The sequence below is a fragment of the Bipolaris victoriae genome (assembly GCF_000527765.1).
Source record: "Bipolaris victoriae FI3 unplaced genomic scaffold scaffold_53, whole genome shotgun sequence".
Taxonomy (NCBI): Eukaryota; Fungi; Ascomycota; class Dothideomycetes; order Pleosporales; family Pleosporaceae; genus Bipolaris; species Bipolaris victoriae.
This window is the reverse complement of record NW_014575339.1, coordinates 160471-187720: the sequence shown is the minus strand read 5'-3', so window position 1 is coordinate 187720 and position 27250 is coordinate 160471. Positions and strand designations below refer to the sequence as shown.

The 27250-nt window shown below is 49.4% G+C and overlaps 11 protein-coding genes across 11 annotated transcripts; 9 read left to right on the top strand and 2 right to left on the bottom strand.

Annotated features, from left to right (window-relative positions):
• Window positions 1-739: 739 nt before the first annotated feature.
• Window positions 740-1264, top strand: COCVIDRAFT_16892 (hypothetical protein; the record flags this gene model as incomplete). The annotated part of the gene is made up of 1 exon (XM_014700089.1): window positions 740-1264. The coding sequence occupies one exon, from the start codon at window positions 740-742 to the stop codon at window positions 1262-1264; it is 525 nt and encodes a 174-aa protein (XP_014555575.1).
• A 787-nt stretch (window positions 1265-2051) lies between these two features.
• COCVIDRAFT_101976 (hypothetical protein) lies at window positions 2052-2279 on the top strand (the record flags this gene model as incomplete). Its single annotated transcript, XM_014700163.1, has 1 exon — window positions 2052-2279. One exon carries the CDS (start codon window positions 2052-2054, stop codon window positions 2277-2279), a length of 228 nt encoding a protein of 75 aa, XP_014555649.1.
• A 1038-nt stretch (window positions 2280-3317) lies between these two features.
• Window positions 3318-5396, top strand: COCVIDRAFT_101825 (hypothetical protein; the record flags this gene model as incomplete). Its single annotated transcript, XM_014700162.1, has 2 exons — window positions 3318-3480; window positions 3529-5396. The coding sequence occupies 2 exons, from the start codon at window positions 3318-3320 to the stop codon at window positions 5394-5396; spliced, it is 2031 nt and encodes a 676-aa protein (XP_014555648.1).
• A 1246-nt stretch (window positions 5397-6642) lies between these two features.
• On the top strand, window positions 6643-7946 carry COCVIDRAFT_38684 (hypothetical protein; the record flags this gene model as incomplete). The annotated part of the gene is made up of 4 exons (XM_014700161.1): window positions 6643-6740; window positions 6792-7017; window positions 7080-7391; window positions 7452-7946. 4 exons carry the CDS (start codon window positions 6643-6645, stop codon window positions 7944-7946), a joined length of 1131 nt encoding a protein of 376 aa, XP_014555647.1.
• A 115-nt stretch (window positions 7947-8061) lies between these two features.
• Window positions 8062-8433, top strand: COCVIDRAFT_101906 (hypothetical protein; the record flags this gene model as incomplete). Its single annotated transcript, XM_014700160.1, has 1 exon — window positions 8062-8433. One exon carries the CDS (start codon window positions 8062-8064, stop codon window positions 8431-8433), a length of 372 nt encoding a protein of 123 aa, XP_014555646.1.
• Window positions 8434-9745: 1312 nt separating this feature from the next.
• Window positions 9746-9907, top strand: COCVIDRAFT_102022 (hypothetical protein; the record flags this gene model as incomplete). Its single annotated transcript, XM_014700159.1, has 1 exon — window positions 9746-9907. A coding segment is annotated over one exon (162 nt), but the record flags the coding sequence as incomplete, so codon positions are not given.
• A 1089-nt stretch (window positions 9908-10996) lies between these two features.
• COCVIDRAFT_38683 (hypothetical protein) lies at window positions 10997-11371 on the top strand (the record flags this gene model as incomplete). Its single annotated transcript, XM_014700158.1, has 2 exons — window positions 10997-11116; window positions 11237-11371. The coding sequence occupies 2 exons, from the start codon at window positions 10997-10999 to the stop codon at window positions 11369-11371; spliced, it is 255 nt and encodes an 84-aa protein (XP_014555644.1).
• Window positions 11372-13460: 2089 nt separating this feature from the next.
• Window positions 13461-15029, bottom strand: COCVIDRAFT_38682 (hypothetical protein; the record flags this gene model as incomplete). Its single annotated transcript, XM_014700157.1, has 4 exons — window positions 13461-13792; window positions 13845-14006; window positions 14257-14509; window positions 14688-15029. The coding sequence occupies 4 exons, from the start codon at window positions 15027-15029 to the stop codon at window positions 13461-13463; spliced, it is 1089 nt and encodes a 362-aa protein (XP_014555643.1).
• Window positions 15030-19688: 4659 nt separating this feature from the next.
• COCVIDRAFT_102005 (hypothetical protein) lies at window positions 19689-24500 on the bottom strand (the record flags this gene model as incomplete). The annotated part of the gene is made up of 1 exon (XM_014700156.1): window positions 19689-24500. One exon carries the CDS (start codon window positions 24498-24500, stop codon window positions 19689-19691), a length of 4812 nt encoding a protein of 1603 aa, XP_014555642.1.
• Window positions 24501-24934: 434 nt separating this feature from the next.
• On the top strand, window positions 24935-25828 carry COCVIDRAFT_101960 (hypothetical protein; the record flags this gene model as incomplete). Its single annotated transcript, XM_014700155.1, has 1 exon — window positions 24935-25828. One exon carries the CDS (start codon window positions 24935-24937, stop codon window positions 25826-25828), a length of 894 nt encoding a protein of 297 aa, XP_014555641.1.
• A 335-nt stretch (window positions 25829-26163) lies between these two features.
• On the top strand, window positions 26164-27073 carry COCVIDRAFT_38679 (hypothetical protein; the record flags this gene model as incomplete). The annotated part of the gene is made up of 2 exons (XM_014700154.1): window positions 26164-26670; window positions 26750-27073. The coding sequence occupies 2 exons, from the start codon at window positions 26164-26166 to the stop codon at window positions 27071-27073; spliced, it is 831 nt and encodes a 276-aa protein (XP_014555640.1).
• Between the last annotated feature and the right edge of the window lie 177 nt (window positions 27074-27250).

Sequence of the window (27250 nt, the reverse complement as noted above, 5' to 3'; positions counted from 1 at the left end):
AAAGGACCATGGGGGCTGAAATGCAGAGGGCCTTGGTCGGTTACCTTCGGTCCTGCTGCCTACATGTGGTGATGTAGCCCTCATTCCCCCCTTGTCCATGAGGATAATTCAGGGTAATCACGACTACGGGAGGTCCGCCCCTGGTGTCGGAGCTGAGGAGGCGATGAGGTGTATGAAAGAGGGGAAAAGAAAGACAGTGTGGTGGTCTTTTTTGGCCCTATTTCGTGACGTCTGTTTGCTGATTCACATGGCGCAGAGGCGTGGAGATCGTCCAGTGACGGGATGCCAGAGGTCCCTTTTCCTGTGTCGGCTGCATGGCTTTAGGCTGGCTGGTGAGGGGAAATCGTCGACGTGTCACTTTATGTGGTGGCGAGTATGATGGGTGTGAGTCGAGGATGGGCGGCTAGCAGAGGCTAATGGGCTTGTGGGTGTGAAGTTAAAGATGCGGTGGTGCGCTGTGGTTGTGATCGTGGGTTTACTCTTCCAACAAGTCGAAATCTTGGGTGGAAGTTTTGTCTGTAATATTAGCTTGCACCATTTGAGAGCCATTACTGTCTTGTCTGGTCTTGGGGCTTTTTGAAAGCGTCATTGCATATAGACTTGCTATATCCGTAGCCTTGTAGGTAGGTCGTGTCTCCTTGAGTAGACGATGCCTCAGTGGGCGATGGCTACTTTAATACTCCGGCTAATACTCATGCTGACGCTGACATAGCTATCGCCCTCGGGAATCTTCCTCAGAATGTACAACCACAACGGTGGCAATGATTCGCCTATGCAGCCAAACATAAGCACCGTGTCACCGGAAAGACCGCCGCAGTTGAAGGCGAGGAACTGCAACTATGACTGCGGATACGGCTGCACGAAGGAGAGCGACGACGAGGGTGGCGGGGCCGAGAGCGATGGAAACACGCTCGTCGGCGAGGAGGAAGAGGAGGAGAGTGGTGGAGAGTCTGGAGATCTCAGCGGATCCGAGGAATCGATGCCGGACTCTGGCGCGTCCGTTTCGGACGGTACGGGCAGCGAGTTTTCGTCTTCGAGTATGGTGGTTGAGTTGGCTTCGTCGGGGGACTGCAGCCGTGCAAGCTCTCCTGCTCGCAGCTTAACCCCCGGCCCAGGAAATAGCACACTTTTGGTAGGCCTTATGCGGGTCCCGATAAGGTACTACTTTCTACAAACACCCCTGCGCCTCAGTGTGCAGATTGAGCATTGTCGAGGGGATCCGGGATCGCCTCTCGTTCCGGAGCGTGTTCGGTTGTCATCTTGAATGGAGGAGTTGATGAGAGAGTATGCGCCTGCGTACGAAAACGTCTCACCGCCTCGATACCGAGCATGTTAGCAGGTCATGGCCGGATGGTATTTGATGCTCCAGGGCGTTTGTTATTCGAGCTTGTTGTTGCATTGGAGTGAGGGCGCACTTTGCTTGTTTCGGGAATTAGCTAGCCGCATCGTCTGCACGTTTGGGCCGGAGCTAGGTTTGATATTGCCTGTATTTCTTAGTTGAAATTGATACCCAAATTCACCCATGCATGCGTGTAGAAAGGAAGGTGGGCACGTGAGGTCGTGTGCAAGAAGGTCAGGCTCTGAGGAGACGAGGATTGCAATTGCATGCTGTGCTAATAAGAAGAAAAGGCGCACATGCCACCGGTGGGCGAGGCACAATGAGAGAAATGTCCGGTTGTAGATGTCCCATCCGGCGGCAGGCAGAGCGACGAGTGATGGCCGTGTAGGTGCAAATTGGTTGCTGGGCTGCTCCGACATCACCCGTAGCACCCCCAGTGGGCGGACGGTCGCCTAACGTTGTTGGCATGGTGCAACCGTGGCTTGGCCTAGCAGATGGCCTGCAAATAGACAACGGCGAAACATGCATTTACCCCTTGGGCGGCCGCGGATCCGTCTAGAGGCATTTTTTGCGGCTGACAGCGTGGATTGTCGACGGAACGTGGACCCGTGCGGTATTGCGTGGTGAGACCTCTTCCGATCCCAAAGCGAACAAGTTGCGCCTCAAGAGCACGTTGCTCGAGTCGATGCATCGTGACGATGGCCTGGCGGTCATGTTGGCTGCACATGCCGACGGTCGCGTGTGCCAGAGGCTCACGGGTGTGTACATGGTATATCCCGTGCAGAGTAGTGTGGTATCTAGTAATACTCGCATGCCAGGCCCGGCCGTCGTACTTGAAGAGGTGAGGGCATGGCACCCAAATGTCATTTGTCGATCCCCCAGTCAGCGACGCCATCCCGATCCATGGCAGCGGCCTCGACATGGAAATGGAAATGCCTAGCCCGTCCAGCGACCCACCCGGCTGCTGTCCGTCGTCGCGCCGTGGAGTGCTAGACGAATTGGACGTGTGGGATATGTGTGGGAGCTGGCTGCTGAGCTGACTCGACGGCTCTGCTGCGCCGACGAGCTGCACGCTGTGTGGCTTGCTGCCGGGCAGCGTCAGAGACTCAGTGACAGGTGGTGAGCATTGCTTTTTTGGACATGAGTGCAGATGCATCAGCGGCGGCACTGTGGGCGCGGTGCATTGATGGAACAATTTCGAGTTATCGGGCATGAAGGGGGAGGCGCAACGGTCGAGACTTGATCGAAGCGCTCTTCTGGACCCAACAAGAATCACCATCTTGTCAACTCGATGCGCCTCGTTGACCGTCGACGGCCCTAGCACTGCCGTCGTACCGCTACACTGCGCTGCCTCATATATCCCTCCACACCGTCCCCACCCCTCCATCCCTCCCTCTTGTCTCCCCCAAATTCGCGAATCCCCGCGCGGTCGCCCCTAGACTGTCACCGCGACCTGCGACCCAGTCGCCCATACGTCATCCTGCACCCCGTCCACCGCCCGCTCGACACTGTGATATTTCACATGTTGCCCGCCAGAGCCCCGTCCACACGCTTTCCGCCCTTCGACAAGCCCCTGGCCGTGTGGGAAAAGAGATACGCGGTCTGGTGAGTCGAGTGCATATGCATTACCCACAACCTCCATGCCCACGAGACTGACCGCTGCCCAAAGCCTACACGCCTACTCTTGAACTCTGCCCACCCACCCCCCGAGCAGAATACTATAGACTGCATATACCTCGGTTCCCAAGAGGCACACTACATCCTGTTGCACCCGTCAACACCATAACCACCTGGGAATTGCTACCTCTGCATGCCCCGGATTGTCCCGATCCACCTCCCCGATCGACTTCCCCGCTCGCGTGCGCATCCGCACCAGAGGCACACCTGCGATTGGCAGCTCACCAACAGTGACATAAACGATTTGCACAAGACCAAATCGTAAAGGGCCACTTGTCGGGGGTACACGACGCTAATAAAGATGGACTCCGCAGCACCTCCAAGGCGCTTCAAGCCCGAGCCCATTGAGACGACGGTTTCGTCTTCAAAGGACAAAGCCAGGCAGGAGCCTGTCGAGGCGCCTAAGCCGCGAAGGTTCGCGCCTCAGCCCATTGAGACCACTACTTCAAGTTCCAAAGCCAGACGTAGGTTCGCACCTGAGCCATTTGAGACTACAACCACAAGCTCCAAAGCAAACCGGAGATTTATATCCGAGCCCATTGAGACAACTGCCACAAGTTCCAAGGTGCCGCGAAGATTTGCACCCCAGCCTATGGAAACTACGACCAGATCGAATCGCCGCTTTGTCCCTCAGCCTTTGGAAACGACCACAAGAAGCAGTCGTCAAAAATTTGCCCGTGATTGGGAAGAGCAAACATCGCCCACTGACAAGTTCAAAGTCAATCCCCTGGGCACAGTACCGAGAAAGCTACCTGTTAAGAGATTCAGGCCCCAGCTGATCGAGACTGCTCAGAGACACCGCAAAGCAGGTGACGACGAGCCTGTGTTGTTTGATTACGAAAAGACAGAGGCCACTCCAGAGTCAGCCATCAGTGCCCGAAAAGCAAGAATACTAGGAATCCCACCTACTCCACCAGTGAACACTCCAACATATGACATGTCACAAAACCCCTTGTTTCTGGAGATTCAACGCAACGCTTCGCCACTAAGTAGACGCCGATCGTACTTTAGCTCTTCACAACATTCATTCCGCGTGCCAGACTTGGACCCCATTGAATCTTCCGAGTCCGAAGCATCAACCCCGCCTTCACCCACCGAGTCACCTCCCTACAGGCCTGACCACTCCTTCATGTACAAGGAGGCTACCCGACGGCGGGAGAGTGCCGACGGCACCTCTGCTGGATACTTGCTTGAGCTGGCTGCCAAGGCTGCTGAGAAGCAACTTCGAGAACAAGCGTTGGCAGCATTCCCTAACAGTGATATTCACGAGCCTGTGGCTCACTACGTGGATCGTGACACAGAGGGTTCGGAGCCATCTGTCACAGAGGCAAAGCCCCAAACAGAGCCAGAGGCAGAGCCCCCATATACTGTCGTGAACTGGGAATTGGAAGCCATGCGGAAATACCAAGCAGAGCAGATTGCCGAGAAAGAGAAGCCGAAGCCCACTGAATACGTAAAGCCTGCTTTCAGCCCCTTTGGCAATCCCGCAGGCTTTCTCGACGCTGCCACGGCTAGCAAGTTTGCAAAGGAACGCAAAGACCCCGAATTGGAGCGCCAGCGAAGAGAAGCCCGTCCCCCTATGCTCGGTCAAGATATCAAGTTTCCACGCTGCGAATCCCCTGAGCCATCCCGTTTCGATCCTACCCAAGGATGTGATGCGGTCAGGACAGCCATGTGCTATCTCTCCGAGCAGTCCAAAGCTGCTTCTGAAAAAGGCGAAAGCCTGTGGTGCGGCAAAGGCAATGGAAGACAAACAAGCACAACACCATCCTTGTGGTCTACTGCCAACAGCCGCGCTTCGAGTACTCATGGCTTGTGGGGCGGGTTCTGCGTCAATGGCGGAGACAAGTCCCCACGCGGGCCAACTGGTCTTTTGACGCCCAACACAGAGATACCAAATCCCATCTCACCTTACCCAACACCGTCTGCGAGTCTGTTGCCGCCTACTCCTCCAGCGTCTAGCTCAGGCGCAACATTCGCGCCATCGGATTTTGCTGGCATTGATGAGAAGCTTGCTGTCGAGCAGTCAATCGAAGAGGAGTTTGGCGACGATTTTGTTACCCAAGTTTACAATTATCTATCGCTGGGCTATCCATCCATGGCGCGTCCATTCGACGCAGAGCTCTCCAAAATTTCACACATTCCTATCTCCGAGTTACGGCAAGATGACCATCTCGCCAAATCTCGCGGTTACATTCGCCTTGGGAAGGACGGCAACTTGAAGGACTCTGAGATTACTGAAGAAACGTGCATGCGTTGGCGCGCGCTGCGCATTTATATCAAGGAGTGGGCGAGACAGCATCCCAACATGGCTGACGAAGATCTTACCAGCTCTTGTCATGGCACTGCTGCCATTAGAAGGGGTAGTTGGGCTCAGTAGCATATCGTTTGGTGCCTGATCCTTGTCCCGCTCCCTTCCGCATGAGGTGATCATTGGCGCCTACTTGGCGTATGCCTGTCGGTCTCTTTGTGGAATCTCGGTTTCTGTATTCGTCGTGCAAGGTTTCATGTGTTGACTCCCTTGCCAACTTTGTGGCTTTTTTTCTTAGTCCTGGGCGTAGATCTCATATGGTGTTGTCTGGTTTCCCTGCTGAAGGTATCAGCATGTTTAGATTCACATCTCTTTTATTTTCTCGAGGGTACTTGTATATTTTTACCCGAGATATATTCTTTGTAACAAAAAATATAATTTCAACTATCCTGTCACCACATGTTGGGACGTTTTGATTACTCAATGTTGTGGCGTTAACGTTACTCGAATAGACTTTCCTCGCGTCTACCGAACGGTCTTAGACCTCACGGGGCGTTGGGGGGATACGAGGGTACGGGGTGTTGGACATCATTTTCTCTTATCGAATGACTTGACATCCGAAAACACACCAGCTAGCTTCATTTGGCCATAACTGCTTTTTCTAGTCTTATCGCCGGTACCCACGTTCCTGTGTCGAGACTTGCACTCTCAATTTCGGACCAGTGCGTCGGATACGAGCATGAGAAGCGCCTCATTCATTGCAATAAAGTATGTTATTCATTGCTCTACTAAGATGTGATCGTCACACAGCTGGACGGAACCCACATCCCGCTCCCGCCGCCGTCGCCGTCCATCCCGCGATCCACAAAGGCCCAAGCTTCGTTCACGTCCACACGGCCTTTCTTCACCAATAAGAATATTCATCGTGTTGGGCTCTTGAGAAATTTCCCGGTGTATGGATCTGGAACTCCCTAGCCGACACATTGACTGCTGTGTCGATCCTCGGTTGGGAATCCCGACCAGTACTACTCGTTGCCTAATTCGACTGGATTTGCGGGGACCCCTTGACGGGCCGAGGCGTTTCGGTAAGCAGCGTCGGACGAGTAGAGGATGCGATCTCGAGTTTGATCTGACGAACCAAAAGACGAACCCATCTCAAACCTTATTAGTCGAGTCAGCAGCACGATACTTATATCCCGTTGTTTCTTTCGGTTCGAGGACATACGTATCTAGTTCGCGTCTAATTCACGGCCATTTTCATGAAGTAGATAACACGACTTGAGAGCTTGGTTACTTGACCGGGTCCACAGTATATTGTGAACACACCTCTAGCAGCGAAACATCTCCAAAAATGACGACCAGGAAAGAACTGGCAATGCAAGTTTTCAACTTATCGAGCCTCCCACAGGGACTACTAGTATTTCAGGCATGGATTCTGTACAGCATCGGCATTGTTGCCATCACGCTGCGAATGTCAGTAACGAGAATTTATCGTGTGTACATGAGGCTAATAGATCATCCCAGCTTCTCCCGGCGGCGTCATGTTCATAACCTTGATCTGTTCGCGGTAGATGACTGGATCATGATGACGGCTGTGCCGATACTTTACACTGGGCTGGCAGTGGTCTCAACTCCAACAACTGCCAAAGACGGAAGCAACATGTTCTCACCAGAAATTGTGGAAGCATTCAAAAAAGATGGCTTCAATAATTGGATCAAAGAATCAACAGCCATTGCTGTCGCTGAGCAGGTATGTTGGTAGCAGGTAACACGTTGAAAGATAGATCGACACATGAAGCTAACATCCAGCAGTGTATGCACAACGTGATGTCCGTATTAAAACTATGTATGCTATTGACATTCGCTCGCATGCTCAAAGAAACGACCGCCGCGAAATGGATCAAGGGTGCAGCAGTATACATCGTCATCGGCTGGCTGGCGGTTGAAGTAGCCTTCTTTACGGTTTGCAGCACCGTCAAGGAGTTTGCTATTGCACATGCAATATTCAACTTCAGCAGCGATGCATTCATGGTCGCGATCTCGATCTCGCTGATCACGTCGCTCTCGCTACCGGTTAAACAAAAGATCAAGCTAGTGATGTTACTCGGCATGGGCAGTTTTATCGTACGTCACACACGCCATTATATTCTAGCCCTTTCCCTAGTACTAACGCTTGTGCGCCAGGTCATTCTAGCCCTTCTAGCAAAATTTCACGACTTTACCGACGCAGACTCCACAACCCGTATAGTTTGGTACACACGCGAGGCGTGTTTCGCAGTATGCATCACTAACGCGCTTGACTTTTGGTGTCTACTCCGCGGAAACATGCTATCTGTGCATGACGCTATCGAGTCAAACGTGCGATGCACCGAAGCTCAGCAAGACGAGAAGACATCTACTAGTATGAACAAGCGTCAAAGCCACATGCACGCCCTGCAAACCCCTGACGACTTGGAATGCGAAGAAGCAAGCTGCGATGATCAGGAGAAACGAGTAACCAATCAAGACGAAGCGAATCCTTGGAAACGCATCATCGTAGACGTCCAAGTCGATTTCAAGGTGGAGATTCTAAATGCCAGGTGCATGGGGTCTTCTATGAAGGCAGAGAAGTCGAGGACCGTGACGTGTGAGGGACCAGATGCGCAACATGGAAAGGACTGGTACGGTAGATTTGCTTGATTACGTGTTTTTGGCGCTTTTCTTTTTTTCGGGTGTGAATGATATCCAATACGGTGTTTATGTATTCCTTAATAGTGATTGAAGAATCGTTGCAATTTTAGCTACCATATTTACCATGAAATCCCCAGAGGAGTTTGGGTTTTTCTTACATGGAGAAAAATGCGAATATGAATTAATTCCGATAATCGCTACGATTAATTGGTCGCGTAGTTGTGTTGGAGATACCAGGAGTCCTCTCTGCATTTGGATGGTGAATGGTCACGTGGCGAACCCGCGGAATCACCAACAGATCACCTGTAACAGCGAGCCACGACCAGCTTATATGGACCAGAAAACTAGCATTCCGCAGATACACTTCACACCATATATACCACGTTATCCTCGTCTGAGGTACCTTTCGGGCCTTTCTACTATACTCCCTGCTTGCTCCACCACAGCATCAGCTCCCGAGAGCTGGCTTAATCGTAACTTTTGTTCTGGTAGATAGTAGCTATACGCGCAATGTATATGGCTTAGGAAAGAATTATATGATAAGAAGTACATAACTATGACTATATAAATACTACTACTTACTATATACCTCACCCAATATCACTCAACAGTTTTACCACTTGAGCACTAACACACACACCTTACCTCAATCCCCTATCATCATCATCAACAGCAACAAACCAACGGAAAAAAATGCAGTTCCAGCTCCCCTCCCTCCTCGCCACCAGCATGCTCCTGCTCTCAGCAGTAACAGCCCAAATCTCCTTCACTTGCAGGGGCTCCGACATCAGCTTTGGCGGGCCATGCGTTGGAAACTCGCAACCATGCCAGTGTAACCTCGGTGCAGTAACTTCTGGGAATTGTGATACTAGAGGTGTAAGTTTTTGATACCTCTCTTTCTCTCTCTCTCTCTCTCTTTCTATATATATAGGCCTTTCGTTTCTTTTTTAAATAGCTTAGTAGGTCAGAAAAAAGAAACTTAACTAACATGGGGGACTAATTAGGGATGCTTTGTTGTTATTGCTTCGAATCCGCTCTAGGAGAGAGAAGTATTAGGGGGTTATGTGATGGGATGGTGGAAAGGAGATGGAGAGAGAAAGATATGGGGAGGTTTCTTTTTAGGAAGTAGGTTGAGTTTGTGGCAATGGGAGGGAGATTATAGCTTACATGGTAGTTGTTCCAATAAAGATTTTTTTCTTGGAATTTTGTGGGGTGAATGAGTGATTGGGTTTCAGATCAATCTTGATGAGTTTTGGAGCAGATGAAGCGGTTATATCACTAGCTAGTTATGATAAACGCCTCGCAGGTGCATTCTGACCTTAGCGGTGCAGGAATAGGGTTGTTTGTTTGTTCATTCAAGCTTAACGTCATGTCTAAAGGCCTTCCATGTGACATGTGGACAGGTGAAGCTTAGGGCTTACGGTGTTGCAGTACGTCCAAGATTCGCCGATTCGTGGGGAGTGTTTTCTAAATTACTGTGTTTCCTGTGATAGCCGCTCCACTAGTGTAGGAATAGGTGAGAAGATCCTCGGCTGCGATCGACTATATCAAATGGAATTTAGCAGATCGCAACTGGGGATACTGTTCCTTCTCTTGTTACTGCTAAAATAAGTTCTGAGAATAGATCTTGGGTAATAGGTGCTCAGGATTGCCCTACAAATCAACACTAATTGGGTTACAACTAATGCGAGTGACCGTCTTCGTTCAAACCACAATAACCAAAGGCTGATACATACCCCGCGACCCAAAATAACCACAAAGAACAACTCATTCAGGTCCTAAATACAGAACAAGAATCGTTCAGCCTCACCTCCGCATCGTCGTATCATCACCTCTGGCAGACGCCATCCCCTCCATCTCCAAGCGCCACGCGCTTAAACTCCTCCACCCACTTCGCTCCACCACGCCATCTCCACAACTCCCCAAATTTCATCAAACAAAATACATCGTGTCATTTTTTTTCATGGTGACAGAAAACAGCCACTAACGACCACAGGACCCTTTTCCGCAGCAAGGCACACTTTAGGCCCCCAACGACAAACAGAATGTCACTCGTCTTCCCGCCATCGTATCTCGCATCTACGAATCGCAGAGGGCCTAAGCACTGGCCAAGTTGCGACAACCACTAATAACTCCCTTTCTTTATTTTCCGCCCCCCCAAGATTTACGGCTTGACAGCTATGTTGTGGGGACAGAGGGGAAAGAGAGAGCGGGGGCGGGGCGTGCTTGTTCGTCGGCCATTTTTATGTGCATGCGTCACGGTAACTACATACCGGTTTGCCGTTTTCCCTCAGCCGCACGCAAGGGGGGTGGGGGCGCGGTTTAGGGAGTTTTTTTCTCTTCCTTTCGGTTAGATGATAACGATGCGAATGCAGGTACCTTTTTTATAGGATCGCATGCTGGCCAATCGCTTGCGCCACGGGGTATTTCGGTAGATACAATCAAGTGCGAACACGGATAAGGTACTTGTGGAAGTAAACGGTGCTGGAGCTGTAACAAACTAAGAAGTGTCTATGCTGTGTACAATGACCATTTTAATTTACCTTTTTGTGTAAGCAGTGTGGACGATGTACCGTCATCGGCACTTGCAAGCGAGATAAGTTGTAACAACGCACCAAGCTTCATCCTTGCAAGATATCTTCGCATCTAGGTACCGAGATGCCAGTGCCCTTGCTCTGTCCAACCACTATACCCAACATGTACGTCAATCATCATGTCTTTGCAGAGTGTGCCGTAATGAAAGCGCCTGTCAGCTCCACACGAGGCTTGCATACACATGTTGCCCAGACGCGAAGTAGCCCTTCTCGCATCCATCGCATTCACCGCACAGCCATGGACCGCATGATGGCCCTCTTGGGGGCGGAATAATTGAAAACAAGGCAAAGAAAATAAATTGATATGAGGACAAGATGTGTATAAAAGCCAGCAGTGAAGTCCACTGGGAAGTAGAAGCATCACAGTATCGATCAAGCATCTCTTCTGTTCTCTTCTTCACCACTATCACTCCTACAAGACTCAATTCAGACTCGTCCTTTTTCTACGAAAAGAAAACAGCAAATATGAAGTTCACTCTCATCACCGCTATTGCCACTCTCGCTACCGTTGTAGCTGGCACACCGACTATGTCTGCGCTTGAGGCACGAGAGGCTGAGGCGGAAGCTGCTGGACTTGTTCCTCGTGTAAGTCCCCCATTTCCTCCTTCCTTATTCATCTCGTGTCTTTATTGTTGTGGCTTTGGCACCTTTGGGATTCTTATATGCTGGAATGTCTTTGAAATGCAAGAGGCTAACTGTGACTAGGCTTGCCCTGGAGCCCGCTCTGGATGCCGTCTTGATTGGGCTAAGAAGTGCGAGTGGTACTGCCAGAACCGCGGTGGTTTCTTGGTTATGGAGTCGTGCTACTTGGGATTTAGCAGGTGCTGCTGCAGGAACTAAAGGGGGATAGGAAGATGAGCTGTTTGAAGCTTTTCATGAGATGGGTGAGGAGCTTTTGAGGGATGTGGTTGTGGGGGTCTCTTTAATTCATGCCTGTAGCGATCTGTCATGTCCTGGATATGATCGGCCAAGCATAATATTAGCCCAGGTATATTACAATATTATGATTTATGTAACCCGAAAACACGCATCAAGGTGTCAGGCGAATCGATAAGAGTGCGGATAACAGTCAGACTAAGACTTTTATAAGAAGAGCACTTTGTATTTGACGAGAGATGAAGTTCGTCGGCTGAAAATAAGAAGGGTTTGAAAGTGAAAGCATATGCTCCAGCAAACCATTTTTGGCTCTAATTCGAAGGAAATTATTTTTCTCGAAGTGCGCCCTTTGCAGCGGATATCAATCTCAAAGTGGGTGCATGATCATCGAACAGTTTCACTAGAATTGAGACCCTCTTCTTTGATGATAGCATTCGGTAAGAATGTATCTGTACGTTCTTCACCTAGAGAAAAGTCGCCCTAACTGGCGCTTATACTACAACATACCACCGAGCACACCCTACTAGCCTCTACACAGAAAAGAAACGATACTTAATCGATGGTCAAAAAAAGTAATACTCTACACAGGCCACTACCTACCCATATTCATTAACACGCTAGAATGTTAATAATTTTCCAGCTTTGCACTACAGTCATAATATTAAGACGTATTCTATAATTTACGCGTATTGTCTTCTCTGTGGGCTAAAATAAACCAAAAAAACAAAAAGAACAGAAAGACGCGGGTAGGTGGTGCCGTTGACCACACAAAGCACAACCCTAACCTAGAGTACCGCTTTTTATGTCTACCAGGTGGCACCCTACTATTTAAAAGCGAAATGAAGTCCTGCGGGTCGGTTGTTTGCGGTCAGCGTTAAGACATTTCATAAGAAGCCTATGTAAATCATCTCGTATTAAAAGGCGCTCTATGGTCAAAGAACAGTGTGCATTCGTATGCATGGACAAAACGAGTTTCAGAGCAACCGAGACTGCCTGCACAACGGCCATAGTCTTGCGCGTGACTGCTGAATACATTGTTTCTTCCTAGGCGTACTCGTACGATGCCGGTTTCGGTTTACTCATCAGTTTTAGACTCCATCTTCAAAGTTGAGCTAGAGACGCTGTCGTATTCGGTAAAACGAAAGATTTGGATGCAAGAGAAAGTGCTCTATTCCATGATAGTAGCATACTGAGGCCAAATTCTCAATGATACGGCTAGATTCAAACAAAGCACGTTCCTTTTATACCTAAATTTAGCAATTCTGCTCGTTTACGAGGGGATCATCGTATCGCACGGTCATGGGACAGACCATCAACCACGTGTGTACTCCTCTTTTATTCAACTTAATCTAGATATATCTGGATGCCATCTCATGTGATAATCGTAAGTGAAGTGGCCCAGCCATGGGTCGTATAAAACATGAAAACGCACAGGCTTTCGGCTATAGAGATGCTAGTTGCCACACACCACAATCAAGAAGAGCAGGCTAGATTTCATTGCGAGAAACCGGAAGGTAATGGTTATAGTGTTCAGCAGCATTATGTGAGAGAAGAAAACAACCCTCACAACTGTGTGACCATCACCAAGAAATTTTGACAGACATATCTTACTAGTCTACGTGAATGCTAGCGCATATGTAGTATTCTGCGTAGGATGTAATCTATTGCGGTGTTCTAGAAACTAGCTTAGAGTACTATACACGTGGGTTTATAAGCTACAGTAAGCATTGAGTACTGCAAATAAAGTCAGAGCATAATTCATCCCCGTCTTAGCGCAACTATTGAGATGGGATTACTTCGGCAGAAAACCAACAGAAGTAAGCAGTTCGTGCTTAGGCAGTGTTCCATACTGATTGGCAATGATCGCTTCTACTCGCATCCTTGTTCGTAAGCATCATGGTAATTCAATGATAGTCTACAAGGGAGTACCCGAGTGGCAAACGGCTAGCTAACTTCTCATCGTTTTGTTAGCTTCACAAGTTATCATGACCACATTTCGACGTTATCACGAAGTAGTGTGGGTTTAGGTAGGCTTGTATAGACAAGATGCTCATCATAACTGCAAGAAACCTAATTGAGGATCGAATCCAGGAAAATCCAGGTCTTGCTCAACGGCTAATGAGGTGTGTACATCCAAGTATCCTATCGCGGCGTTGATTACTTTGTTGCTGCCAACTGTCAATGGAATGCATCGATCTAGACTCCAGGGAACATACGGAAGGTCTGGCATGTGTTCTCCTATCAGATCATGTATCCGCAGAATGGGTAGAGGGTTGGCAACAAGTCTAGAAACTTGTAGGTTTTCGCAGATTCTTCGTATGGCGAGCAGCTTCTTAGCGTCACCATAGCGATTCATGAGGCGGATAAGCCGGTAATTTGAGGCCCCTACGCATGTTCAGTCAGCAGCTTAGGAAGTATTTTAGCCGAATGCTCTCACTGAAAATGTGATAGAAGACCAGCGATGCAACGCCTATCCCATGTGACATTTCAATAGAAGCCACAAGGCGGTTTATGAAGATTGTCTCATCTCGGAGAGTCTTCAGACTACGCGAAGTTCCCTCAAAGCCCGCTTCCCTCATTCGTGCATTGATCTTGATAACTGTTAGCAGGAAATTCATTTACACGCCATTTTTTTCTCAAGATACATACTACGCGAGCACCTGCTTTCCCCGGTTCGCATGCGAGTCCCTCCCAAAGGAGAAAAAAGCAAAGAGAGAAGAACCGAGTGAAGGTCGCGTTCTTCAGTTGCTCCTTTGCCTGACCAGCCATTAATTCGCAACATCTGAAGGCCTGCATAGCAGGCTCAGAGTACGTGCCCTCTGGTAATGTTGAACTCAAAAGGCGGTTACTAAACTCGGTCGCCAAGATATATGATTCTGTGTTGCAAAAGCTGTTCAGGAACTCATCCGCAACTTTCGTTATTGGACATTCGTGGTTATTTAGGGGCTTTATTTGCATGACACTGTGGCTTTCTGCATCTTGCATGGAACAATCAACCAGTGATTCGGCTGGAGGTGTTCCTAGCACAGATCCTACGAATTCGTCCACGAAGAAATGTTGCTCAGAATCGAAGCTTGAGTCATAGCCCTGGCTGTAGATCTCCTCTCCATCTGACGAAGATGCTGGAGACCCTAGCATCTGATCGAGGATTAATGTCGATCTCTGTGCGCAGGTTAAGCCACCATGCCCAATCCCCGAGGAAACCTGTACCTGCCGCCTGAGAAGCGCGATTAGTATTGGGCTAGAACATTCTCATAGGGACCAGAATAACTAACCATACACCAGCCATTTCAAAATTCCACGGATGATACGGCATGTACATGCCGTAAGTTTTCTGTGCTGTGCTAATAATTGTAGGCATAAACGAATTTCTGTCCAGACCTTCACAACACTGCGCATATGAGGCTTCTGCATGATAGAAAACCTGGCCGCGATGGCTTGGAATGCTGAAGGGAATAATTGATACACATATTATCAGCGTATGTGTTGTGTGAAAGGGCACAGGAACATAGAGATAAAGAGCCTCTATCAACAAGTCTGAGAAGAATTGCGGGGTGTCTTGATTTTCCTGCGGAGGAGATATGACGAAAGCTTTGTAAGAAGGGTTTCCTTCAACTTCCATCATCATTGAGCAATTGAAGGTCGTGACGAGCTGTTTGTTTGTAGGTCCAACGTAAAACGAGAGTACAGAATGGTCAAGAGGTAGCGAGAGTTGTGATATGGCGATTGCCTCTAAGTAATATCGGTCGGTCTTGATTGAAAGACTTGGGTCGAGGCCTTACTTATGCGAGGTTCAGACATGATGATTCTAGTCCCAACTTCGTCCGAACTCCAGGGTAGAAGAGACTAAGCATTCCGGCGTATAGACTGGCCCAGCGAGGCTCCTGGTTACGGAGCTGCGCATTTACCCCTGATATAGGGTTCGCGCTCATTAGCTCCTGGCCAAGCTCAGAGTGTTATTAAACAGAGATTTTTGCGCATGGGGACAATAAGAACAGGCAGGTGCCCTCCATCACTATAAATAGATTTTGTCTCTATACATGAATACAACTCGGCCTATTGAAAAACAAAAAACTCTGTAACAATGTTGTCTTAGCTCTGGCATCTTTCACTACAAGTTGGTGAGACCTTTGGAATGAACATCGCAGCAGCAACAGTATTGGTCCCATCAACGTTAACTGGACAAGAATAGTTTTCCAGCTGAATGCAGATCGTTCCAGTGACTGATAATCTTACGATCAACACAAACGTAAGCAATGATGTGATACAATACGAGACCGAATTTTTCGAAGTAAAGCCGCCCGTATTATTATATCACCGCTTCTCTCTCAGCGCATTGGGTCTATACCGTAAATGTACCTGTGGGGTTGTGTTTTATATATGTAGGTATTTTTCTGCCCAGGCAATGTATCTCTTGGACCGGAGCTTCTAATCCAACTAAGACTGGCCTGAGAATGTACGAGACTATGCTTAATGGACTGCGACACTGCTAGAGCTACTACTTCATGATTATACCTCAGTAGTGATCAACATTCCCTTCTTCCATCCTCATAATTACTAACGCTCAGTGTGGCCTACTTGCTTTCACCATCATTTTTTTCTCAATTGCGAGATGCGATTTTGAATTTGTCAATGAGAAAGAAAGGAGAAATTTGAGCGCGACGGAACGGGGTATCTTCCGCGATTAGGGATTCAGGCCGAACACCGTTGATTCAACTTACTGTTCTGAAACTGCTATTCGATCAAATCTGAACGCTACCGAAGTCAGACCCTCAGTTGATGTACCGCCGACGGACTCTCTCACGGAGCCCTAGCCCATCTCAGCTTAAGCAATGCAAATACGGCCTGTTGTTATAGGGAGTTGATTCTACTGCTAGCTTCTTGCTGTAAGTAGTTACCGTTGTCCATCGTCGCTGCTCTATAATACATGCGGCCTAGCAATCGTGACCAAATACATACATAGTAACACCGCATGGCTAGTAATCCCTTTCTTCCAACGTATGTGACCTTTGTAGTTAGTCCGCCTCCCTTGATCCCTAACTTGCCGACAAATGCTACTAGTTCTATAGTACTATAGTAGGGGCGCTATCAAAGACATGGATTCGTGCCACGCACACTAGCTCCTTCAGACCCACTTTTAGCCCGCGCAAACGGTGCGGAAAACACTTGTAACCTTAATGTCTGGTTAGCGGCTGCATAGAATCCCGTCCCGAGCTACTTCCGCACAAGGAGTAAGTCTTGGTACAGGGTGACAGGGGTGAGTTTCCCGATTAAAAAGTAATGCTAAACCATAATAGGAATACTGCTCGGGGAGTTACTCGGTAGTGGCCATCCCGGATCAATGGAAATGTTAGGTCGGGGTCTGGCTTTGCTAGATTGTTTCGAATGAACATTTGTCAACTTCGAACGTGTGACCAGGCTTTACACAAGACACTAGCAATTTGAAACCTATTCTCGCATCATAAAGTCGTCTTAAACAATCACCAACTCAGATCCAGCATTAATTTCGAAAAGGAAAACTTGACCCCAGCAGCGGTCATGTGCTCCGTTTCTAGTAAGTAGCCGCGTTCTCTACCGCTTCAAACTTCTTCTGCTTATTAAAGGCGTATTGGTGATGAGATTTTCTTGACCAGCTACTCAGTTCAGTATAGGTTGTAGCAAAATGATACCCTGGTAAGAGTTCGTGCGGACATGTTGTCATTCCTGATCGATGAGGTAGATAGCACCTGGGTATTGAGTGGAGACGCAGTAGAATTACGCGTCCTTTGAGGGGGCTTTAAACATCGTGACCCGATGTACATACGGGCTGACATATAGTAAGGTCAGGCTCAATGTGACTTGAGCAGCGAACCTTCTAGGCTTTCTTCCAGCAGCAGGCTTATTGGCGCGTCTCATTATATCCTTGTCTCATCCTGAGTACCGCAAATACGAAAAGGATCCACGAGCTACCCATGGACATCCATAGGCATTGCACCATGCGTAAGTTCACGAAGCCTGTAAGTATCGTACGTTGTTCGGTACCGTTCCAAAGCACGGCACTGGCCGGCTATCTCGAGGAACAAGTAGTATGGCACTGCTTCTGCGGGCCGTAACACGGCACGGTGCCTGGGTTCCAATGATAATAAGCATTGCCGCACGCCGATTGAACCAGCGCTTTGAGCGGCATTGGCCGGCCCATCTACGGGGACCACCACGTTCCGTGGCCCGACTGAGATTCAATCTTGGCCTATCTCGTGGTAAAGATAACCCGGCGATCGAGACCCAAACCGTTTTTCAGAGATTGGCGAATTCCACAACCCAGGATACTTCGTTGTCATATCAGTACCATGTCGAGCTGTGGGCTGTGTACTGCATCGATGTGTTAGTAGACTTAGATTTCGTCTGAGCGTTTACCAAGTGGCTATCTTTGCTATCAGAATTTGGTGTCGTAATGCAACCCGTATTCAGTCCTTGGTGAAGCCCCCTTGGGTATTGGCAACAGCTAAGCCCGTCTTCCCCGTACTACTTACTGTGGAAGCGAGGGATTCAGGTGCCTGCTGTCATATTTTAGCGTCTCCAACCCTCAAACGCGTGACTGACGTCATGATATGATTTGGTATGGAGGAATCCAGACATACCATAAAATGGCCACCTCAAATGTCACGGCAACGGATTAATCCAATGCTCCGGGCGATCGACGTGCCAGCAAACCAATCCGGCGTTCAATCAGGATTTCCATCCATATCGATGACCAGTCAGTGCAGGTCCAGCCCTTGCAGTGAACATTATCAATACTCACGGACCTAGTGGGCCTGTCATCACGCCCTAGACGCAAGACAATTCGGCCAAACCCGGCAACGCTGGAGTCTCCACGTGGTTGGACTCAGGATGCAGTTCAATGTAGTCGCATAGGGAAAATCTACTGCACGATGAGCCTCTACCCTGATAAGCATAGCATATACTCAGATTAACCAATAATCCATGGCAAATGGCAGCAACAATAACTTGGAGTTAGTGTCATCACTAGGGTCACCTTAGGGTCACCTCACCGTCGAGTTAGCGAGTTTCAGGGTCCCAAGCATATATCTTATAGTACAATTGAGGTATTTTAGAGCTTCTCTAGCTGCCCTTTGCTGAACAAGGCTAGCAGATCTCGTTTTTGGTGCAATGAATTCCGCAGTGTAATACGCTAAAATCTCACTGTGCAAGGATCAAATGCCCATGCACATGCAGAGCCGGTACTGTCGGATCGTACACCATGTTACGCACCAAACTCGGTAAGCGTAACATTTGGCAACAAGATTCATCGACATTTGTCTGAGAGACATCGAGATCAAAAAGTAACATGGGAAGATAAATAACTCGGCCCTTTGGGCTGAAAAGCATCATATGATGATGGTGATATTGTGCGAGATCGTGGAGAACCAATAGGATTGTTCGGGATGTATCTTCCAAGCAATCCATCTCGATGCGAGCGGAGTTTGATTAATTGACCAGAAACAACAATTGGATAAGACATATTCGCGTGTGTTCGTGTTTTATAACCAACGTAGAATTGAATGGTTGAAAAAAAAATAGACCTAAGAGCAATATAGTCAATCAAAAACTAGGCATGCATAATTTTAACGACTGCTTTTTTTAAGCCCAATGCTTACTAAACTCGAAGGGCTGCTTTGGTTGAGTTAACAGTTTCCGAATCTACCGAGATACATCTCTACGGTTATTGCGCGCGATAAATGATGTCGTACCGACAACCCGCAAACGATGCTGAAGAAGGTTACATATTCAGCTATATGTGTTAATGTAACGACTAGGACCCCTGGCCACTCCAGCTACCTACGGCCATGCCTATTCTACACCTCACCCAAATCAAGAAATCCATCCATCCTCATCATATGACCAGAAAATTAGTCAAATTAAGATTTCTGTATTTTAGCCCTTTACTACATCAGCTTCCAAAAAATAACTCCAATCTCTAGAGACCAATCGAATCGCATTTCTCATAGAAAACCCTAATTAGACTGCTCATACTACGAAGCTGCACCCACAATACCATATAAGCAAGATGAAGGATACCTCGTCCCTATATCGGTTCAAAAGTAGCATTAGTTCAATCAATCTCTACCTCTACCCACTCCGTATCTCAACCAGCCATACTTCACAAGCCTTATCAGAAAAGAAAAGAAAACAGTATTCACACATCCCCATTCCTTCTACCAAACACATAAAAGAAAAAAACGATTATTCATGCCTACCCATCCTCTCCATACCCACCCACTTCCAAATCACACCATCCCACAAATCACCCACAAATCCCACACTTCAATCCCCTCCCCATACTCCTCGCAATCTCCTCACCCAACCCGCCTTTCCCCCCACTATCCTTGACAAGACACTCTCTATGCCACAGATGCCTACAAGCAAACAACACAACCGCCTTGTCGTCTCCCTCGTCTCCCCCCTCCGCCCCATCCATAACATTAACCCGACTAGGCCTCTTCCCCATCCTCTTCCCCATCCCCCCATCCCCTTGCCACCCTACAGCCGCCTCCTCCCTACTCTTCAACCTCATCTCCTCGCGCTTCTCCCAGGCATCCCAAACACCTGGTCCCGCGCCAGGACCCCAAGCACGTTTCTTGCACGCCTCGCAGACTTGGCCGCGGGGCCGCCATCCGCGCTTGCGTAGCTCGGTGATTTGATGGACGTGGGTGAAGCTTTCTTTATCGAGGAAACGGTTGGCGAGGCTGAGGATTGTTTCTTCGAAAGTGTAGGCTGCGAAAATCTCAGAGAGGACGGAGCGCAGGTCCGAGAGTGAGGGGGAATAGGTGGTTGATGCGCGGGTGAGGAAGCAGCGGAGGATGCGGAGGAAGGAAGGGTTGGATTGAGGTTTTGATTGTAGTGGAGGACGAGTCGGGACTGCGTCGATGCTAAGTGTTCGGCGGGTTGGTTTCCTTTCTGGGGGAATGGTGGTGGATGTCAGGAGGGCGGAGAATGTTTGCTGGATTGAGGAGCGAAGGGTGGAGACGATGCGTGCTGTGTCGACTGTGTCGGCTGGAGCGTTGTTTGATGAGGAAATACGAGCGTCGTGTTCGGCAACTGCACTGGATGTATCTCTGATGAGACGGACAGAGGTATCAACGAGGTCGAGCCACAGCAGCTCATCCAAGGCAAGATCGGCTTCGCGCACTTCACCATAGGCTGACTTCCGCCGATCAATGGTAGATTCTGGCGTTCGCTCTGTTATCCGCGTCTGGCCTTGGCATAGCCATACGCCGACTTTGATGTACTTCTGAATGTCGTCGAGGATATCGTGAATTGCCTCTTCTGTATTTGCTGCATCGGGCGTTTCCGCAGCGCCGTTGATGAGTCCCGTCAAGGCAGTCTCAAGCGTACCCAAATGCTTGACTAAGCGGTCCATAGCTCCTTGAACAATTCCGTCACGTGCCATGAGTATGACTGCAGCGTCAATGACACCACTCTTCTCCAAGGCTGGAAGTACGGGTTCCAGTTTGAGATCACCCGATTTCAACATACTGACAAAGTCCGCCACATGTGAACTGTTATAAGTGCACATGAGTTGCACATATCTTTCAATGAAGCCTGATGGAAGGGTTTCATCGATGGGCTTGGTGCCTCCTGCCTGCGCCCGGTTCGGTTCGACGAGAGCCTCAAGGAAGTGATATTGAGCATCAGTATCCTCTTTGATGGCATCTAGAACTGACTCTAAGAGATCGGGAGTGTATTGCTTTACTGTTAAAGCGGCTTGTGACGCGCCAACAGCAGCCAGGTCAGCAGCTCGGTTGAGGATAACTGCTTTGACCTCGTTGAGCTGCTTCTTTGTAAGACCTTTGTTTGGCCGCAGAACGTCAGCAATACATGCAAACACAGAGTCTTCTTCCTCCTCCTCATCCAGGTATGTTTCCAGCAGTTTGTCATATTGTTGTGCGCTGCGGTAGACAGACTTCAACACGCGATAGAATCCAGCCTTCTCGAACAGCGGGATGAGAGACTGTGGGTTCGGTGGATGGTAGATAGAAAGCAGATACTCGACAGAGAGCTGACAGTCTTCCTTCATCGCTTCTGCGGGATAGCTACATAGACCAACAAGGACCTGGTGTAAAGACGTTCCTGGCAGCATGATGTGTTGTGGATACTTGGGCAGATTTCTGGCTACAAACATGTAGAAATAGATAATGTCTGCCGGATCAAAATTGTCCGTATTCATGATACCAAACAGGTAGTTGATGATGGACTGGCGAGTTGGTGTAAGGGTAGAGCCGCTCTTTGTGCCGTTCACTTGTGTACCGTTGGACATGTCTTGCTCACCATTCAAAAAGCTATCTTCAAAGGCCTCGTTCAGCATGCTCATGAAGCTTGAAGCATCAAATTCAAGGACCAGTTGCAGGTAAGGGAAAGGTGGTTCAGGACTACCGTCGGTTTGTGTGAGTATGACCTGTCCAGAGCCGGGGGGCCACTGCAGGTTCTTTCCTGAGAACAAGAAACGGTACATATCTTTCTTCGCACTGTAAGCCTGGTCGTCGTTCATGAATGCACCTCCAGGGTACACCCGTCCTGTAAAGGTATATGCGAGGTATGGAAAGATTTTGTTGGCCGCAGTGAGGTAGATGTTGTCCGTTTCATTCACGTCAAAATCCACCAGCTTAATCAGCTCTAGAATGTTGACGAGAGGCGTGATGTAGTCTCCAATTGCATTGGTCCAGACATATATCAGCGCATCATACAAGACATACTGCTGGCAAAGTGTTGTGACCTGGTTGAGATCCATTGTGTCTGTGCTGAGTCGACAAATCATCTCTTCAAGTTGGACTGAGCGGTTCGCTGAGGCGTAGAAGGTGATGAGATCCTTCAGAACGTTGGGTGGTATGGAATCAATCTCTTCGTCTTGTATATACGGCTCGAGGGTTTCGAAAAAAGCCTTCTCCGCCGATGCTTCTTCATAGGCATCATACACATCTTCGAAAAGAAAGTCGAGCTCTTTCATACTCATTAGTCCTGCGAACACCACCTCGGCCAGCTCTTTCAGTCGCCGCTCTCTTGCTTCGTCGTCGACATCACTGTCTTGCGAGAAGGAGTATTTGAGTGATGCAGTAATCATCTCACGCAATTTCGGCTGCACTAAAGCATGGCGTGCTTCATCATCCTCGGGTAATCCAACAGTGATTTTGTCTGCATCACCAATATAGTATGAAGTTGCGAGGCCAAGGGCAGCAATGTAATCACCATCTTCCATGAGTGCCAACAAACGATCTGCCCAGTTTGAAAGAGTGCCAATAGAACAGTCGTTGAAGCCTAGCAGAAACATGCGGCCCTTGTACACTCTAAAGCTCATGTAGAAGGCGTCGGCCACAACGCCATGCATCGAAGCATCGTTTTCATCTAACTGCTCAACGACGGGTTTGAGTTGGCGCGAGAAGAGATCAGAGTGGTAAATGTGCTTTTGGAGCAGATCAAAAGAGTCGGTCACACGTAAAGTGTTGTCTTCTAGAATCATCAAGCGCTGACTGATTGTTAGTACGCCCAGGACTGATCTGCTGAGCCATTGAACAGCGACGATTGCCTCTTCTGCCTTCCAACGGCTACGAGGTTTGAAACGAAGCTCTGGCGGTTTGTCCTTTTCTAAAGATGCTGCTGCATCCGAGTGGACATCGAGTACAGTCAGGACGTTTGACCAGCAGTACACAAGTTTGGTTTTGGACACTGCATTGGTCGGCCCACTCGAAGTCTTCAGCTTGACTGCTGGAAACCAAGCAAGACATCCGCTCAGCGCGCTATGTGCTACAACATCTTTTGGACGAGGGGCCTTGTGCTGTGTTTGCGCAATAGGGGTGGTTGATACGATTACCAAAAGATAGGGTGTCAAGAGAGCCGTTAGGCCCATGTCGTCGGTCGGCTGCTCCACGTTTCCGAGAGGTAGTGGAGCAAAGGCGAGGACGGAACTCGGCTTTCGTGGTTTTTCTAGTGATTTTGCCGATAGGGGGTACCTTCCTAGAATCCGAGTCGTCTTTACTGTGCGGCCAAGGGCGCCTAACCCACGTGTTGCCAGGTGGGAAAATGCCATACCAGCATCATCAGCGGAGACGAGTGCCGTATGGCGTGTCCCCAAAAACCCCAGGTGTAGGATTGCTACACCCGATACGTGGCCGTCTGTCTTGCCATCCTCTAAGCTTTCTCTGTCTAGGGGTGGGATATGAAGAAAAGGCTTGGCGGGTTTGGCCAATTCCCAAGTGAAGATGTGGCCAGTAGCATGACCTCCAGCGATAGTAGTATGGTCTGCAGAGATAGCTAGGGCAGTGATGGAGCCGCATTCTATGGCCTTTGTCCCTGGTCCGATGATAGACTTGAGCACCTGCTGGTAGTCGAAGATGAGAATGAAGCCTTTCGAGGTACCTATGGCGAGGGAAACGGTGACGTTTAGGCATGTTGGGCGGCCAAAATTGCGCTTGCCAACCTCTGAAAAGACCTGGGCTGTGATTTTTCGAAGTTTTGTCCAGCGGACAACCTCCCATGGTGCCTGAGAGGCCTCGGAGGCGTCGTCTGTCAAATGTTGGATGACAACATTGCTAGATATAGAAGATTGCCGTGAATGCGGTGACAGAAAGGCAGGCGAGGTTCCTCGAGGGGAAGAAAGCGGGGAGGGGGATAGACGCGAAGAAAAGCGACGCTCAAAGGGCTGCAAGGAGGTTGGGCGATGCGGGCGGAGTGAGCTGTGTGATAGAGGCTGGCTGCTTGTGGGGGATGATATGCCTGAGCCTTGGACTGATGGAGTGTCGTCTGGAATGTCTGTCGACGCGGGACTGTCGTCATTCAGAGCCTTGGATCTTATTGATAAATCTGAAGCCGACTTTTGTACACGTTCTCGTGGGCCAGTCCGCCTCGTTTTTGCGAATGTCAACTTCTCAGAACCGTCGTCTGCCGATGGGACCCCATCTGTACCTCCGTCCTCTTCTTTCCCCGCGCCTGATTGGGAAATGACGCTCTCATCGACACTATCCTCGTATTCAGCCAAATCATCCCTGGCGCTTCCCGTGACGTCTGCCTGTTGGCCATAGTGGTTGTGAGCGCTGGAATGGCTCTCTCCTGAATCTGAGCTCATGGGGCTCGTTCTGCACGCAGCATTGCTTCAGACGATCATTGGATGGCAGCGAGAATGTATGGCCCGGCTCTTGCAGTGTAGCTCTAGGGAGGGTGCCGGTGTGGAATGACGAATGCGCGGGGGCCTGGGTGATGGTTCGCGCCACGGATGCTGTGGCTGGTGGCTGGGCGGAAGGGTTCAATTGCGCCGTGGCAACGCTGCGGTGGGTATGGTCGCCGTGTATTCTTGTATGCGTAGGAGGACGAGAGGATCCAGTGCGAGTCTGTGGCTCCAGTATAGCCAGGGTGGTGTACCTGAGGAACTGACGGCACAGTTCGCAGATGGCCGCATCTGCCGCACCCATGGCCAAGGTCCAAGCTCCCCCAAGGACGTCACCTTGCTGCACGCGACAGTAAGCCCTTCACCCAAAACACCTGGGAAAAGTTATACCCAGCATGCCCTCAATAGGACCAACATTACCGCCACACCTTGCCAAACGCAGCCGCGATGAGGCTGACGACGACCGCGAATCCAGTCCACAGTCGACCGACAAGCGCCAAAGGGTCGCCGGCCCAGCAGCTCCACCACCACAAAGTCGTTCGCGACCAAGCAGCCTAGACAGTGATATTGGCCCAGCACCTCCGCCCAGTTCGAAACCAGCCCGAGTCATAGGGCCTGCCGCGCCTCCTGCGCCTCTTGAGGAGCGACCTCAGGACCCTCCCAGTGACGATGACTCGGACACTAGCGATGATGACTTTGGGCCAGCGCCACCACCACCAGGAGGTGCTCAATCAGGCTTCGATATCGCCTCAGCAAAGTCTGCTTTTGACACAGAGCCCCAATTTGCCGAGGCTCCCAAGGCGGCACAGCGCGACGAGTGGATGACTCTACCGCCTACCCAGGACGATCTTGCTGCCCGTATGGACCCTACAAAGATGCGCGCTCGCAAGTTCAACACAGGCAAGAGCGCGGGCAGTACGGGAGGAATGAGCAGCGCCTGGACAGAGACTCCAGAGCAGAAGCTCAAGCGGTTGCAGGACGAGGCTCTGGGCATCACCGCGCCTACTAACGCGGCTCCTGCTACGTCGGAGTCGAAGCGCAGTAAAGAGGAAGAGCGCCGTGCACGCAAGATGCGTGAGAAGATTGATGCAAGTAGAGGAAAGAGTCTTGTCGAGCAACATCAGGAAAAGGGCACCGGAAAAGAAGAAGAAGACGATCCCAGCAAGCGTGCATTCGACTACAAAAAGGACATGGCTGTCGGTGGCATGACGACCCACAAACAACGGAGGGAAATGTTAAACAAGTCCAAAGGATTCAGTGACCGCTTCTCAAGTGGTAGCTATTTGTAGTTCCAATCACTCTTGGATCGAATTAATTAAAAGAGACTGAAGAGTTCTACGAGTCTTCATGATCAGGTTTGCGTCTTCCGCAGCCTCCACAAGTGCAGAAGTTCTGTCACATGAATTGGGGAGCCATAAAACGGTCATGGGCAGTTGCGGTGTTGTAGGACTTCGGGCTTCCTGGAGCGCCGCGTATTCCATGACGCCATAATGAAGCATGGTATACAAGTGCGCGCCAGACACAACATCTTACTCATGCCCTCCCCAAGGTTGCGCAAACACGATATCCACTTTGTTGCGTGCGAAAGAATTCGACGAATCCAAACAAGCTTGAATCTCAAATTATGTCAACTTCTGGACTTAAAATCCGGGACGTCACCCCACGAATCACAACATTCACAGTCCCCTTCAACCGCTTTGCGCCCCTTGGCTACCGCAAATTCGTCGCTGTCGGCAACCGCGCAACCGCCATCCGACTACACGATGGTCGCATCCTCCTGCTAAACCCCATCCGACTCAACCAAGCCGTGCGCGAAAAACTCAACCAACTCGGAGGCGTCCACCTTATCGCCAGCGACCTTGGTCACCACATGTTCATCAAAGAGTTTACGGATGCGTGGCCAGAAGCAAAAACCATTGGTGTTCCTGGCTTGGATAAGAAGAGAAAAGACGTGAAGTGGGACTACATTTACAAAGACTGGACTTCAACCCCTGAAGATCAATTTGACTTTGCGCAAGATGTGGAGACTGTGCTCTTTGAAGGATTTATTACATACTGTGTGGCTTGGTACCACAAGCCGACGCAGACACTGATACAATCCGATCTTATGATGAATTTACCGTCTACTGAGGTATGCTTTTGATTGCGTGTCAGGATCTTTTCCAGATCATCTTTGCGTGATTGAAGTACAAAGAGCTGATTCATAACAGCAATACCACCCGAGTTCTTCAGACCAAGGTCCGCTCTCACGCGAATTCGCAAAGAGAGCACACCCAGGATCTGTATGGATGAAGCGGCTTATCTACTATATTGCGACTGTGGATTACGCTCTTATGCGGCGTGATGCGAAGAAAGTGGCTCAGTGGCAGATTGTGCGTATCATTCCTTGCCATGGAGATGTTCTTGAAGGTGATGGTAATGATGCCTGGAATTCTGTATATGCATGGTTTTTGCGTGGGTCACCACAGTCTGGCGTAGTGAACAAGCTGATGATTCCCGTGATGAAAGTTGCAAGGCGGGTGTTTCTCATGTAGATGACTCATCTTTTCCTACGAATAAGTTGTTGGAAGAATATCCTAGGATCACGACTGCAAGCCGAAGAAAATATGAATAATCTCTAATTTCTCAAGCTGCAAATGCTTGTCTTCCCCATTCACGGATGTAATTTTGATCTCCTTACAAGTACAGTACAATGAGCGACAAGGCCTCAA